The following is a 16586-nucleotide window of genomic DNA, read 5'->3' as shown; positions in this document are numbered from 1 at the left end:
GCCTGAGGGCTTTATAGATTCTAAGAGGCCCGAATATGTTTGTTTGCTGAAAAAATCTTTATATGGCTTGAAACAATCACCTAGAAAATGGAATAAGAAATTCGATTCTTGCATGTTTCCGTTTAAGTTTAAGAAAAGTGCTTATGATCATTGTCTTTGTTTCAAAGATACTCATTTTGTACCTATTTTTTTATTGATATATGTTGATGATATGCTTATAATCAACTCTTGTGTGAAATCTGTTGATTATGTGAAAATGCGTCTAAGTGAACAATTTGAAATAAAATACTTAGGAGATGCTAAGAAAATATTGGGCATGAACATTGATCGAAATCGAGATAGTAATTCATTGTTCTTGAATCATATTTCTTATGTGAGAAAGATCTTAGAAAAAAATTGCCATGTCAAATGCTAAACCTACAAACGTGCCTTTAGCTGCCCAATTTTCAATTAAGTAAGGATCAGTCTCCCAAGACTTAAACTGAATTTGACTCTATGCAAAATGTTCCTTATGACAATGCAATAGGTTATGTGATGTACTTAATGGTAAGCACTCTCCTTGATATAGCTTATGCGGTAAGTTGTTTGAGTCGTTATATGTCAAACCCATGTATGCCGCATTGGGAAGCCTTGAAATGGCTTCTTCGTTATTTGAAACATTCTTTGCATAATGATCTGAATTTTTCTAAGTCTAAGACTGGAATTGAATTAATTGTCTATGTAGACTCCAACTTCCCTAATGATAGAGACAGTAGGAAATCATCAACTTCTTATGTTTCACTTTGTGTGGATCATGTATTAGCTGGAAATCTCAACTGCAGCATATTGTAGCTCTATCTACAACTGAATCTGAGTACATCGCTACCATTGAGGCTATAAAAGAAGTATATGGCTGAAAGGCATTCTTCGTGAAATTGGTTTTCTTAAAAAAAATGTCACTGTTTTCTCGGATAGCCAATCTGGAATTCAATTATGTAAAAACCCGATTTTCCACGATCGTACTAAACACATAGAGATCAAGTATCACTTCATACGAAATGTAGTGGAACAGGGTATTATCAAGTTGGAGAAAATTCCCTTACAATTTAATCCAGCAGATATGGGTACTAAGTGTCTCCACTCGAGAAGTTCGCTCTTGCTTGAAAAGCTTGAGCCTAATCTCTCAATCATAATTACTCTGTGTAATCTCTAGGATGTCTTCGTGACTGCCCCTCTTTAATTGTTGTAATTATTTAATCTATGTGATTATTACTTTTGTACTGTATTGCCTTTGTGTTTTTTGAGTGCAAGAACCTTAAAATGATAATGATGACCTTATATCCCAAATTTGTCCCGATGACTCATTTGATCCCAGGTGGCGATTGTTAGTTTAAAAAATGGCCCAAATGATTTACTTATATCGGGCCCAAGAGAGCTAACCCACCGGCGGCCCACTTCCATGGAGTCGGCCCACTCCTCACTTACTTACCCTTGCAGCCCTTTGATCTAGACCGTTGAATGAAGGGGCTCGATCCAAGCCATCCATCCTTCACTTATATACTCCCACTCAGTTGAGACCGCAAACCCTAAGTCTCTCTGTCGTTGCGCCTCTTCTCTCAGCGCTGCTCCGATCTGTTCGCGGATTTCCATGGCAATAATCAAATCTCCAATGATTCTTGCCTTTGATATCGAATCCTTGAGTCTATATATACTTCATATATTGAGAGATAGAGAGATACGAGTGATACAACCCTATCTTCTTCCTTCTTACCTTCGATCTCTCTGCTGTGAAGGAAATCGTCGTCTTTGTGAGTGAGGGAAAACGGATCTGGGTTTATACACGGTGGGAAGCCAAATCCTTCGTGGGTTGGGTCGAAACAGGGATTGGGAGGGCACTTAGGCTGCGTGGCTGGTGAGAAAGTTAGGTGGAGCCTGACACCGGAATTGGAGCCGCCGCCAACTGAGTCATGTGTATATGTGCCTAGTGGGTAGTTATATATGTAGATTTAAAATTTAAAATCACATGATGTATTTCATCAAGCATAGAATCTCATAAGCCGAGATATGATCGTAAGAAACAAGAGAGGGTGAAGAGTAAATTAGATAAAAAAAAAAAAAAAAAAAAAAAAAAAAAAAAAAAAAAACAAGTAGTTTTTTCCAAATGATTCCAACTTATGGGTTTAATTTGAAATACAAAATATCCATTTTCCTTATCTCTTATTACGTACCCAATGAAGAGTTTTCTCTAATTTTTAAATCAATTAAAGTGAAGGATAGTTTAACCGTTTCAGTGTAGGGGGTGAAAGTTGGAATGAAATTTTCAATTTATGTTGGTTCCGATCGAAAAGTTTTGATTTTGTAAAAAAAAAAATCATTATGAATTCCAAAATTCAGATTTCCGAAGATTTCTGATTTTTTTGTATTGCAATTGGAATTATATAAAAAAAATATTCAGAATTTCCGATTTCCAATTCAATTTAATTTCCGAAATTAATTCTGAAAATTTTATTTCTTTTCCAAAAAATACAACAATTAAAAATATATGTATATATATAGAAATATATTGTATTTTATTTATTTGGGCTCACTAAAATTAACACATCATGGGATACTTTTTCTCATTAGCAATAAGCTCCTCATATAGCTAAGAAATGGTGATATGTCCACCCTTTAAATTTTTCTTTGTGAGAACCCCTAGAAATTGTATCCCAATACTACTCTTATGTCAATTCGCATAATTTGTATCAATTATTCTTTTTTGTTTCTCTCTTTCCAATAACAACAATCTAATTCCTAAAAACCTACTTCCAAATTCCTAAAAATTTGCTATCAAATCAAAAAAAAAAAAAAACAAATTGATTTTTTTATTTTTTTATTTTTATTATTTCGGATTCATTTTTTATTTTTTTATTATTATTTATTATTATTTTTTATTTTTATTTTTTAATATTTTTTTTAATAAAAAAAATTTTAAATTTTTTTTTTAAATTGAATTTTTTTCTCCACTTGTTTACTACGCCGAATATGACTATAGTTGACTATATGTGACCATATCAACTGTAGTCATATTCTTTCTTTATATTGCAGTTTTTTACATTTTTAATTTAAAAATTCGATTGTGTAGTGTGGTACAGTTATGTTTACTAAATTATATAAAACAACGAAAATTGCCTATTGTTTACTTGAAACGAAAAGATAGAATATATTTGAATATGACTACAGCCATATTCAACTAAGTTCATATTCGAATATGACTATAGTCATATTCAAATAATAATCATATTCGAATATGACTATAGTCATGTTACTGCTGCTAGTTTAGATCTAAAGAAGAAAAAAATATTCGAATATAATTATAGTCATTTTTATGCTGCTACTGCTAGTTTAGATCTAGAGAAAAAAAAAAAGAGAAATCTAAAAATACAGAAAAAGAGATAGAAAGTTTAGATCTGGAGAAGAAAAAAAATTCGAATATGACTCTAGTCATTTTAATGCTGCTAGTTTAGATCTGGAAGAAAAAAAATGAAATCGAAAAATACATTAATAGAGATAGAAAAATAACGAAAGAGATTGAGGGGGAGTCGACGACAACGGCGGTGGTGGTGGTGGACAGATCTGGGAAAAAAAAATGAGAAATCGATAGAGATAACAAAAAAGAGAGAAAAACCTTACCTGGAGACGAAGGACGCGACGTCCGCAACGAGTGGCGATGGTGGTGGTGTAGAGATATGTGTGAAGACGATGGTGGTGTAAAGAGAGAGAGAGAGAGAGAGAGAGAGAGAGAGAGAGAGAGAGAGAGAGAGAGAGAGAGAGAGAGAGAGAGAGAGAGAGAGAGAGAGAGAGAGAGAGAGAGAGAGAGAGAGAGAGAGAGAGAGAGAGAGAGAGAGAGAGAGAGAGAGAGAGAAATTGAGAGAGATAAGAAACGAGAGAGAAAGATATTTATGTGGAGAAGAAAGAGGAAGCGGCGATGGCAATGAGCGACGGTGGCGGCGGCAACGGCAGTGGATGAAAGTTGGAATTTTCGGAGAGAGTTGAAGGAGGTGGAGAGGTGGAGAAGATGAAAGTGATAGATGTGGGCAAATAATTAGGGTTACAGTAGTTTAGGGTAGTAGAGGGAGGTCTCACTAATTAAGAATACAATTTGGGTGTAAGAAAAGTCTTTAAAAGTCAATTGGGTTTAGTTCGAAATATTTTCTATTTGAAGGGTGTATTGCATATTTCCCCTTTTCATAAAGGGGTCCAAACAAAAAAATATTTATAAAAAAGTCCACTCATTGTTCAGAGGTGTGTAAAAGACTAAAATAGCCCCTCACATTTTAATATGCTCCAATTTCATCATTTAATTTAATTTAACCTCAATTTGACCCCAAATTTCACAAATTATTCAATTTTGACCAAAAACTCAATTTTGAGTACAATTTCGCCCGTCGTCGCCGTTGATTTTTGGCATTTTTATTTTGTTTGATTTGCTGACCGATTAACCTTATAGGGGTTGTCTAGGGTCCGAGAGGGCCGTACTTCTCGGACAGTAATCTACCAATGAGAATGTGCCACGTAGGATTAGTACGTACCCAGTAAAAAAAGTACAACCCCCTAGATTACAAGTAAAATTACATAAAACCCCTTTTAATTAAACTTAAAATTTTAATTATATAATTAATAATTTAAAAGTTAACTACGAATAAACAAATTTAAATTTATATTAAAATCTTATTCTTCAATAATCGTTTTTGATCTGTTCATCGTCTTCACCATTCCTCTCAAGAAAACAAAATCATCGATCTTTTAAGGAGTAGGGTTTTAATTTTTTGTTTGTTTATCTAATTCATGATGCGGTTGAAACTTGTCAACACATTCTTCTCGTTTAAATTGTTTTTTTTAAATCACGTCGCTTTCTCTATCAAGCCTTCCCTTTTCCAGATTTTTGGGTTTTCTTCTCTTGATTCATATAATCTTTTTTATTCCATCATTGTGAAGGTTCTGTGAAAAAAGGAAAAAAATACTTATTTTCTTATTGACACAGGAATTTATGTTGCTTCCTTAGTTACACAGATCCAAGCAGAAAAAACAATATTCAAATCTATGTTAGATTGGAATAGCTGCGTATATTTCCTGTTAAATGAATTCTTTAATATGCCACAAAAATTTTACTCAATTTTTCACTTGGTATAAGTTAATGGTTCACCAAGACACATTCACCTAAAGATATTGCAGAGAAAGCTCCAGATGATGATTATGAGTATTAGAATAATGTGACAATAATAATAACAAATGAAAACATTTAGCTGCTATTGATATATAGGCTGAATGTTTCTTTCATGTGCAAAAACATTCTTTCATGCTATGGCTTTACTTTCTTACTTTCTTAATGCTCTGCATAGTTTTGATTATTCTACGTTCTGAGTGAAAGGCAAATATGATTCTCATCCAAGTAAATTGTGGACAAAAATATCATATGCTACTACCACTAAAATCCAGCTTTCATTTTGGTTGAAATTTCACATTTGAATCATATTGTTCCGAATTATCTGCCTAGCAAGAGGTATCATCAACAAAAAATATTAATCAAATTATTGCAGGCATGTAGGTTAATCAAACCTAAAACACTTTATTGGTCATTAATAATCAAATAACTTGTTGCTGGTAAATTGTAGAGATGCATAATAATACAAATAAGTTAAACAAACTCATCAAATTTTCATTTCTCGTCAATTTGTTTCTACAACTCCGAGATAGGACCAATTTCTCTAAGGTTTAAGATTAGTGGGCTAGTGCGAGCTTAACTTAAACTGTAAACAATTTATATACATAAAAAGTTGCTGGTGTGTTTCAGCAACACCCCCCATCGGCCATCTCTCCATCCGGGGGATGTGTTGTAGTATGGTCTCAACAGGTTATAGTGTTTTTTATTTCTCCATCATCCAATAATACTTTTAAAATTAATTTAACCAAAGAAGTTCATGGTACAAACAAAAAACTGCATATTTTTAGAAAAATATGAGAGATACACATTATGCAAAAGAACAAAAATACCTTGTTGCCATCAGAACAGTAGCCTCTGAATAGCAACAAATGGTCGTTACAACCATTACAAAAAAGAGCCAAAACCAGAAAAGATCTATTACATTATAAATTAACTGTTTTCGACGAATCAATGAAATAATATAGATATGAATCCAAAACTTCCACTACAAGGGAGTACAGTATCCAAAAGAAATGCATGAAAATTCTTAAATTTCTGGTTCCAAAATTACAAGCTATAGCAGAGCTCATAACCCAAGAATAGTTGTCCTCCAAGGATATGAGCACTACATCATCAGTTCGTCACCGTGCACAACACTTCTTATCTCGGCCAAGCAAACCGATGCAAAGATTATATATTCAAATCTGCAACACATAATCTCGTAGCTCAGTCGAAGACATCAAGTGCATGTACAATTGATAATAGAAAATAACATAATTGATGCAAAGATTACATATGGATTTCATTTTGATAAGAAAAGATTTGAAGTTAATTATTACGAGATCACAATAACAAACACATTCAGCTTGTTTGGATGGAATTCACTTTGAAATGAAATTCAAATCGTTAGCTCTCGTTTTGAATCAATTTACAAGTAATTTGGCTTCGTTCGTGAAAAGGTGAAAGAAGCCATACCTTTCTCCTTTGATGATTGTCATCGAGAACGTGTTTGCTGCTACATTATCACCTTATGTTACGATTTTCTATTCAAATGTTTTAATAATAAGAATAAGCTTCATCAATGAATGAAAGAACTACTTATTTTGCTCTGCTCTAAACCAGACGCCACACATATATACATACTATGTAATATCACTGTGATTCTTCAATCTGAATCCTGCACTCTTGAAATACAAAAGGATATATTAGCAAAATGTGCTCTAGAATTAGAGATAAATCTTATTGCCCCCTAAAACATCATTCATGGATTCTACAACTAAAGTCTGATATCAAATAGACGTCCTGAAAGGTTTCATATAATAATCTGTCAAGGAGCATACCTAGAAAGTAGCATACACTCTTTAGTAGAATTTCACTGTTCAACTGGAATATGTGAACTTTAACATCGAGAGGAAAAGCCTGAATTTTGTTGTTACTAGCACTCAGAAAAGTCGTTCAATCCACCAATTTCACTATTTTCTGAGCAGAGCACCCACTAAATCATTCACGGAATTCACAACTTATCGAGCATAAATAATCAGAAGCCTAAAACTGTGAAACAAACTCATTTTTTTATCAACGCGAAAAAAAAAAGAGAAAAAAACCCACCTATTTAGAGTTGTGAATCATTTTTTAATTAATATTTACCCTTTTAGAGTTCAATTAATTCACTGTATCTAATAGAATTTCACGAAGAAACTAGATATTAACATGACAACGAATTTTGCAGCTCTATCATTTAAAAAAATTCCAAAAAACAGAAAACTCGTCACCTGGAATATTAGAGAGAGCAAGATAATGCGGAAAAACAAAAGAAATAAATATTTAACAAGAATTTCAGTGATACCTTTTAAGTGGCAGTCTTCGATTTCTCTGGTATTGATTTGAAGAGACCAACTGTAATTCACAATAAAAACGAACGAAATATAAATGTATATCGCTCCTTAATAGCTTATGAATCCTGAGGCACATTGAATAACCATAGAAGTTCATATATCCTCCACCCATCCAAACCAGTTTATTGGCCATCGGAGAAGATTGAGAGAGGCGACGAGACGATGAACACTTACCATATTTCCCAACAATTCCAACTTTCTTGGTTCTCTTCGTTAAAGTAGCGCGGAAAAACTAGGGCTTCTCTTCTTAATCTCGATCGGCATATATTTTGATTTTGGGGAAGAACATTTGGAGGTTTTGATTTTATTTGGCGTGTAATTGTGTTAATTGATTTTGATTATTGTGCATTTTTTTAATGAAAGATTTTAATTTATTGATTTGAGTTTATAAGGTTAATTAAGTAATTTATGTATAGTACAATGTGTGTACGAATGTGTACGATGTGTTTTTACTGGATCGTACTTTTATTTTTAAATTTCATGTATCGTACTAGGTCGTACTAGGTCCGTACAGAAAATCAATGGACGAGATTAAAATTTAATTATTTTGAACGCACTAGATTAAATATTTTACGGTCCGAGAAGTACAGCCCTCTCGGACCCTAGACAACCCCAACCTTATAATATCAATGTCTACTATAGTAATATTACTGTAAACACAATAATATTACTTTAGTTGACGGTAATATTACAGTCATTACAGTAATATTACTATGGTTGATAGTAATATTATTATCAACCACATCAATATTAATTATTTTGGCTTTTTATTATGTTTGCCTTTGTTGAACGGTCAACATACTAATATTACTCTATTACACAACAATTGTGATTTTTGTTGTGTTAATATGACTGTGTTAGAGAGTACTATATTACTGTGTGAAACAGTAATATAGTTAATATGACTGACAACCACAGCAATATACTGCTTAAACGGGCAAAAAAATTTTAAAGAAAAAAAAAATCAACACCGGAGACCAACGGTCAACGGCGGCGACAAACGAAATTGTAGTCAACATTGAGTCATGGGTCAAAATTGAATAATGGGTGAAATTTGGGGTCAAATTAAGGTTAAATTGAATAAAATAAGGAAATTAGAGCATATTAAAATCTGATGGCGTATTTTAGTCTTTTTCACACCTTTCGGCAATATCTGATTTTTTTGTAAAAGAGTTTTTGTTTGAACCCTTTTATGAATAAATAGTCTATGATGGACTTATATTTGTAATATACCCAAGTAACTATAGCTTTACAAATCACGACTGAGGACCAGAAAATCCGACGAGTTTCCGGATATTTACACCAAGGTCTTACTAGAGAAGATGAACAATACCTTTGGAGCTCACTGTTTGTGAGCAAGTCCAAGGAAATAAAAAACATAGCAACATACATAGCAAAAGAGAAGTTCATAAAATAAAATAAAAGATAATGACGTTTTTGGTAATTAGAAAAAGTACAAGGGGTGTTTTGCTATTAACTCAATAGTTTACCCTAATAAATAAATATATCAAATATACAACAAGAAGGAATTACTACTGATACAAGGTGTGGTGGTAAGTGGTAACTAGAGAATCCTCAACTTTAATTCAGCACAGCCAACTCTGGCTTTGTGCCTTTCAAACAGATCTTTAAGCGCTTCGACAAACTGGGCATGGACTTCGTCAACCTTAATCAATTTCCACATAAGACAAAAACAAAACGAGATGAGAATTCAACAATTTCAGACAAACAAACAATTATGAAAAACGGAATGACTCTCGTATACATGTCATAATGCGTTCTCTATTTTCCCTCCAAGTTATTGCACGAAACCCATATCAACCTTAGAAATACAGCTAGCAACCAACGCATAAATCCCAGATTCTTGCAACTAAATAACAAAATTCCCCAGGTACTATAAACACTATTTATACATATAATATATATTAGCGATATGATTCATATTAGTTGTTAGCCTTGGAAGAAGAATCTTCCGACAGATCCAGTAGAATCTTATCGGTTACCATTTATTTCTACCACTAATGCACAAGACTAATGAATGTAAGACTTATCGGCTGTCCTCTATTAGAAACACACAAGACGAACCAACATAGTAGCATTTTAAAGTTTGTTCAAATGAATTTGTGAGCGTAAATTCAAAGTAAAAGGTGTATACAGAGTACCTCTTCCACAGTCGGTTGTGGATTTTTATTTACCACAAACGGTCGACCAACTACCACGTGCAGGGGATTCCTAAAAGGTAGAGGTGAACTGCAAAAGAACCATAAAAATGGACAGTTGTATAAACGAGCACTCATTACCACATAATAAAATATTTTATTTCCTCATTAAATAAAAAAGTCGTTATGGAAGTAAAAAGGCAAAATAATTGAGGGTCGCCGATATTCATAATTCAGTACGACATACCCTAGAACACCCCAGAAAATAATTGGTGCGAATTTTATAGCTCTCGAGAAATCCCTGTAGAGTTTCCAGCTAGGCTTCCACCACTTGTATACGTCGGACTGCAGAATAATTTGACATAATCAGACAACAGGTATTCGTTTTGCTGTTTGAAAGAGCCGAAAACAGTTATGAAATGAAAGATACTGTTTGTAACATTTAATAACAGAGAGGTATACAAATATATTATGTAAAAGTAAGTAATATTGGACTCCATCGAGAAAGCATTGCACTTTTACATAGTAGATATGTTTCATATACAAATATATTACACGAGTCATCAAGTGATTACTGGGCTACTCCTGCTTATATGTATGGATACTTTTTCGTAGAAAAAAACAATCCAAGGAAGAACGAAAACTGATTATACCTGACCGAAACAAAAAACGGGAACCAGAGGATTGCCCTTCTGCATAGCAATACGCACAAATCCTTTTCTTTTCTGAATAAAGGCAATCTGTGTATGAAGAAGTAGAAAAATTAGCGAGTAGAACATTGCAAAAGGGATGATGAAAAAGGAGCCACTTATCTTCCACTCGCTCACTATCTACTTAGATGTGATACCATCCCATACAAATATTTCACCTATGCCCTTTTTTCTGTTTCTTTTTTCTTTTGTGTCCATTTTCCTTTTCAATTATGAATAGGGTTCTGGACAGTAACACTCAGACGAACTTTAATAAGCACAAGTTCAAATAAAAAGCGGAAAAAAAGCATAAGAAGAACTTTAATGAGTTCAAGGGATAAACCTCAGAGCCATGCTCCATATAAAAGGCCTCTTGAACGCCACCTGGCACTATGATGCAGCTGCAACCAGACGAGAGAAGAGAACTGAAATTGTTTCTTGTGGCAGGTGAAAGTCCCAACCACGACCATACATGCCTCATGAATGGAGTGTAGAACACCTGATCAAATGTTCTTCATAATCACATGTAGTCGTCATGGCATGTCAATATTATGAGTTTGTGATATATATATTTAAGAGTAAGATTCTTACAGCAGTACTTGCAAGAACCTTGATTTTCGGGAGAGGCATGAAACCGGTAAGGTCAGCAAGTGCGACAACTCCTATAGGCCAAACTGAATGCGGTTCGTAACCAAAAACTGAAAGGATCAAGGTCCAAAATTTCTGTAAGAAAGGAACTATCATCTAAAATTTCCACATTAAAGAAGAAAAACATGGTATCGACTGGTAGTAGCAAAAACCCGCTTTGAAAGTATCATGAAAGCAAACTATAAAGTGACTTTTATGCTAAATCGGAATTATACTAAACAAATAGAAGTTTTGAGGTCTATGTTATTTGTGATACAGCTTGCAAGTAAGGTTTGGGACTTGTCATTAGTGATCCATTGACACAGAAAGAAAGTTCTGGCCCTGTCCTTAGACTAAATACTTCCAATAACTGTCATTGAGAAACAGAATTATTGGGGTCGTGACTATTTTGGATATGATACAATGACAACAAAAACGAAGACAACACAAAATCCTCTGGGCAAATCCATGCAGGCATTTATTTGAACCAATTAGCTAAAAAAATTAAGACATCAAATTAAACTGTGTACGGAGTTCAACTTGGAATCTTGCATGTCCTATGTAACCTAATCACCTTCCTTGAATTTTGAATCCAAAATCTGCATGAGCTTTATGCACCTCATTGCTACTAAACAAAAAAAAAAAAAAAAATTGACACCAAAAATGAAGCTACTTATGAGAGCCTACTTGGACTCTTGCATTTCCAACATATGAATTTCACATCTACATATGCAAAAGATTGCATGCAGCAGTGTTCAAGGAGCTTCTGCAGGCAAATCTATACTAAAAACAGAAGGAGTTTCAAAACTCAAGAATCATGCACTTAAGGAATACCTAATGGTATAAAAGACAATTGGCCCAACCTCCTACTCAAGCAACAGCAGTTGCAACAGTATCTACCAGCGTAGAAAGGACCCGGTTTATCCACTGAAAGAAGCAGCTCAAGGACCTTGGTTGTTATATATGCCAATGATTGTTTTATGTTTCTAATTATGGAATCCAAAGTTATCACCTGGACTATAATTTAGATGGGAATGATAAAGGAAATAAGTTTTACTATAACTTTTTTCCATCCAAATTACTTCGGTTCTCCTCTTCATTCTTCTCGTGTCATCTATAATCATCTGGATCTAATATGTAACATCGGCAACCAAAAACAGCAAATAAAACCACCATCAGTAACCAGATAAAGTTCGAACCTAACACAGAAATCCTGGAAGTGGAACTTAGAATAGAGAGATCACAGAAGTCTAGACGGGGGATGAACTTAATGCCACAAAAAGAATCAACAAGGAGAAGGCTATTGATAAGAGGGTTGACGAGCAGCTTCCAAACACCGATGATAAACATCACACATTATTAGTCTTCACTCAAACCCTCAACTGCAACTGACTAAGTTTCTACGAGATGGTATCAGCAATAATTGATCCATATGTAGAGCAGTATGCCAAAATGAAAACAATATTTCACGTGGTAATGTGGCAACGGTAACTATGACAATCTGAAGGACGAATTTACCCTTTGAACATATACATATGAACAGAATACATCGAGCCTAATTTTTACGCGGTCTGCCCCACTCCATACAGATGAGAGACCGCAATTTTGACCATTGATGATTTACCTTGTCCCCTTCTAAGAACTTGATTCATTAGCTAAACTGTAAGGCAAACTCTTTTTATTTTTTAAACACCCAATCATGTTGTCGAAGGTATGATATTTTAATACTCAGCACCCAAATTATTTTCATCTGAACCCTCGCTTGATCTTTATCAACTAAAGTATAAGACTCGTTTTGATGCTAATGACGCTTCTTTAAGCAAACCCAAGGGGTGCAGGACAAATGTGAATACCACTGACTATTGAAAACAATTTGCGCATGATAAGCTGATGCAACATTATTACTGTGCTATTCAAATAACTAAATGCAAGATATTACACCATACTGTTTAGAACTTGAGATATGGTTGCCAGTCGGCAGAATTAATCCATGCAAATCACGAATGCCGAAGAATTTCGTCCTCAAGGGTAATTAGAATATGATTCATTATGCTGAGGTGCATGCAACAGATCTTTCGCATCTTATTGCACTGCTATTAACATTACAAATGCATGAAAAGTGAAATACTCCATGGTAGGCTTCTTAAGATTGCCATCGTTAAAAAAATTAGAAGTAATCAACTTTCTTCTGAAAACATAACATATCACTAATATTATAAGACTGGTACGATAAAGTAGAGAATCGGGATCATATTCAGAGTTCCAAGCAGCAGCAAGTATAAAAAAATCAGAGAGAGATTTTCAGAAGAAAAAACTAGCTTTACCATAAGCCTCATTAGGATCAAAGGCTTTGATGTCTTCCACATACAAACTCACCGGGAAATACCCAACCGCATGCTTACATATATACCTGATCAAATCAATCAGTTAACACTGTAATTTTAACAGCACGAACACAATTCGATGAAAAATTAATTGGAAATACTAAGACCAATTTTACAATAATAGAACAATTAATGGCGTAAAGCTAACCTAGACAACTTCCGACCCCATTTGCTCCGGTCATCAATTGGAATCACCATAAATATCAGAAGCAATCCGATTACTCTGAAACCGAACAGCAAATTCAGATTTTCAAAAAATAAATTGAATTACGACACACACACACACACACACACATTGAGAAGGAAGCGAATACGAACCCTAGTGCTTTCTGCAGAGGAAGCAGAATGAAGGAGAGAAGGACGACGACGAAGTTGAAATGGACGGAACCGAGCCATAGCACTAGCGCCAATAGTGTGTGCAGAATCGATCCCGGAGAGCCCTTGAACTCCGCCGGAGTCGGCGGAGATCGCCGATCACTGAACCTACCGTCGGCCTCGAACGCCATGGAAGAAGAAGAAATTTCTTGGGAAGCAACGCCCCTTTTCTCCAGCTATTATATTTGCTAACTAACACTTTCTTCTATAGAGTCCCCACCCACCCAAAAAGTTTCAAATCCCAATACAAAGAGTGTGCCTCTTTTAATCTCTTTTATAAACTTCACCTAAAATTAATACCAATTTTTCCGACTTCGACAGGTTTAATACCATAAGAAGTTTTTACAATTTTTCTCTTAGATTAATACCATAAATAATTTTTTTAGGGATTTGCTTTTTACCGTTTGAAAATTGCTATTTACCGTTCAAAGACTCTCTCTCTCTCTCTAAAAAAATTCGCTCTCAAGACGATTTCATCACAAATCATACTTATTGGTGTGATATACGAACATAAATGAGTTCATCGGATGAAGATCTGGATAGCGGACACAACGAGGTAAAAATTCCGTCTTTTCGATCGAAAAAAATGGGCTAAACGTTTAAAAGCCCAACTCGGGCGCCCGAAGGTGCAGTGCACGCCCATGTTGGGCGTGCAGTTGGCTCTTGCACGCCCAACATGGGCGTGCACTGCACCTTCGGGCGCCCGAGTTGGGCTTTTGGCTTTGAAACGTTTTTTTTTTTTTTTTTTTTTTTTTTTATCAATTTTTTTACGCTTTTTTCAGGACGATACGTCTACAATTGAAGTTGATCATACCGATTATTTTACAACAACTCAGTTGTTTGACTCGAAGGATGAGGTAGTGGTTTGGGCGTGGTTCGTTGCAAGAGGTCTTTTTGTGAAAATGCTAAAAAAAAGTTGTTCTAAAAAAAAGATTTTTCTGACTTGTGACCTATACGGGGAGAAACGAGAATGTCCATCAACTAACCCAAACACGCGCCCGAGAAGGACCGGTAGCAAAAAAAGACACTGTGGTTTTCAAATTGTCGGAGAGCTACGGTCGGACGATAGATGGGAGGTCAGAGTAGTATACGGGAAACATAATCATTTTCCAATATATGGGAGGTCAGAGTAGTCTACCAAAGGCGTTGCGGAGTCGACGTGAAGCGTGGGATATTCCAAATATAATGTATTACTATTGACATTGTATGTTATTATTATTATGTTATGATGTTATAATGAATGTTAGTATGTTATTATTATTATTATATTATGTTCTAATAATAATAATAATAATAATAATAATAATAATACTAATACTAATAATAATAATAATAATAATAATAATAATAATAATAATAATAATAATAATAATAATAATAATAATAATAATAATAATAATAATAATAATAATAATAATAATAATAATAATAATAATAATAATAATAATAATAATAATAATAATAATAATAATAATAATAATAATAATAATAATAATAATAATAATAATAATAATAATAATAATAATAATAATAATAATAGTAATAATAATAATAATAATAATAATAATAATAATAATAATAATAGTAATAATAATAGTAATAATAATAGTAATAATAGTAATAATAATAGTAATAATAATAATAATAATAATAATAATAATAATAATAATAATAATAATAATAATAATAATAATAATAATAATAATAATAATAATAATAATAATAATAATAATAAAATAATAATAATAATAATAATAATAATAATAATAATAATAATAATAATAATAATAATAATAATAATAATAATAATAATAATAATAATAATAATAATAATAATAATAATAATAATAATAATAATAATAATAATAATAATAATAATAATAATAATAATAATAATAATAATAATAATAATAATAATAATAATAATAATAATAATAATAATAATAATAATAATAATAATAATAATAATAATAATAATAATAATAATAATAATAATAATAATAATAATAATAATAATAATAATAATAATAATAATAATAATAATAATAATAATAATAATAATAATAATAATAATAATAATAATAATAATAATAATAATAATAATAATAATAATAATAATAATAATAATAATAATAATAATAATAATAATAATAATAATAATAATAATAATAATAATAATAATAATAATAATAATAATAATAATAATAATAATAAGGTTTTGAACAACATATTTTATTAAACATAAATTTTGCCTAAAAAACGAAAATCAGGTCCTGAACACCTAAGTATCCCTCGTCCTACGCCTGCGGTGAGAATGTCGCCCCTGAGAGGGTCCTGCATCCCGATCGTCAGCATCAGCACGGTCCAACTGTAGATACTTAGCAAATGGGGCGCACATGTCCTGGATCGTCCTGAAGAAGTCATCGGGCATACGCCGATATCCTGGAATAGTAGACGGAGGCAAGTTATCGTAGAAGTACGAATCTGCAGGAGGACGAATGAGGGGTCCTTTCCCTTTTCCGAGTCCGAATTTTTTCGCCCAATTAGACATTCTGTAAACATAAATTATATTAAATTTACTAACTTATTTTAATTCAGAAAAAAAATATATTTATTTTAAAACAGAAAAAAAAAAAAAAATTAATCGAACGCCCAGTTTGGGCTTTTCCCGGCCGAACCGACGCCTGGACCGGGCGTCCAAAAACTGTTTACACGCCTAAGTCGGGCGCCGGTCGCCTGAACGGACGCCCACTTTGGGCGTCTGTTCAGGCGGCGGGCGCCCGACTTAGGCGTTC

General features: G+C 33.1%; 1 protein-coding gene and 1 long non-coding RNA gene across 3 annotated transcripts; both read right to left on the bottom strand.

The window, feature by feature from the left end:
* Window positions 1-6050: 6050 nt before the first annotated feature.
* Window positions 6051-7999, bottom strand: LOC148767064 (uncharacterized). Of its 2 annotated transcripts, none has more exons than XR_016034239.1 (2): window positions 7509-7999; window positions 6051-6846 (listed from the first exon to the last, which is right to left on the bottom strand). It is a non-coding gene; the product is annotated as an uncharacterized LOC148767064 (long non-coding RNA). The 2 variants fall into 2 exon arrangements; XR_016034240.1 differs by having other exon boundaries at window positions 6051-6839.
* A 949-nt stretch (window positions 8000-8948) lies between these two features.
* DGAT2 (diacylglycerol acyltransferase family) lies at window positions 8949-14093 on the bottom strand. The gene is made up of 9 exons (XM_012980121.2): window positions 13735-14093; window positions 13565-13639; window positions 13357-13442; window positions 10997-11103; window positions 10749-10904; window positions 10370-10456; window positions 9964-10061; window positions 9720-9807; window positions 8949-9223 (listed from the first exon to the last, which is right to left on the bottom strand). The coding sequence occupies exons 1-9, from the start codon at window positions 13920-13922 to the stop codon at window positions 9122-9124; spliced, it is 987 nt and encodes a 328-aa protein (XP_012835575.1). The 5' UTR covers window positions 13923-14093; the 3' UTR covers window positions 8949-9121.
* Window positions 14094-16586: the final 2493 nt, after the last annotated feature.

The sequence above is a fragment of the Erythranthe guttata genome, chromosome 11 (genome assembly GCF_056151865.1).
Source record: "Erythranthe guttata isolate IM_541 chromosome 11, IM_541, whole genome shotgun sequence".
Classification (NCBI taxonomy): domain Eukaryota; kingdom Viridiplantae; phylum Streptophyta; class Magnoliopsida; order Lamiales; family Phrymaceae; genus Erythranthe; species Erythranthe guttata.
Note: the sequence above shows the minus strand (reverse complement) of the source record. Positions and strands in the feature narration are given on the sequence as shown.

Excerpts from the sequence above, each read along its gene's own strand:
- DGAT2 (XM_012980121.2), bottom strand. The coding sequence starts at position 13,922 with ATGGCGTTCGAGGCCGACGGTAGGTTCAGTGATCGGCGATCTCCGCCG. Across the intron at positions 11,104-13,356 it reads TGATCCTAATGAGGCTTATG|TTTTTGGTTACGAACCGCAT; the intron begins GTAAAGCTAGTT and ends TGATCCTTTCAG. Across the intron at positions 10,457-10,748 it reads ATATGGAGCATGGCTCTGAG|ATTGCCTTTATTCAGAAAAG; the intron begins GTTTATCCCTTG and ends CTTCATACACAG.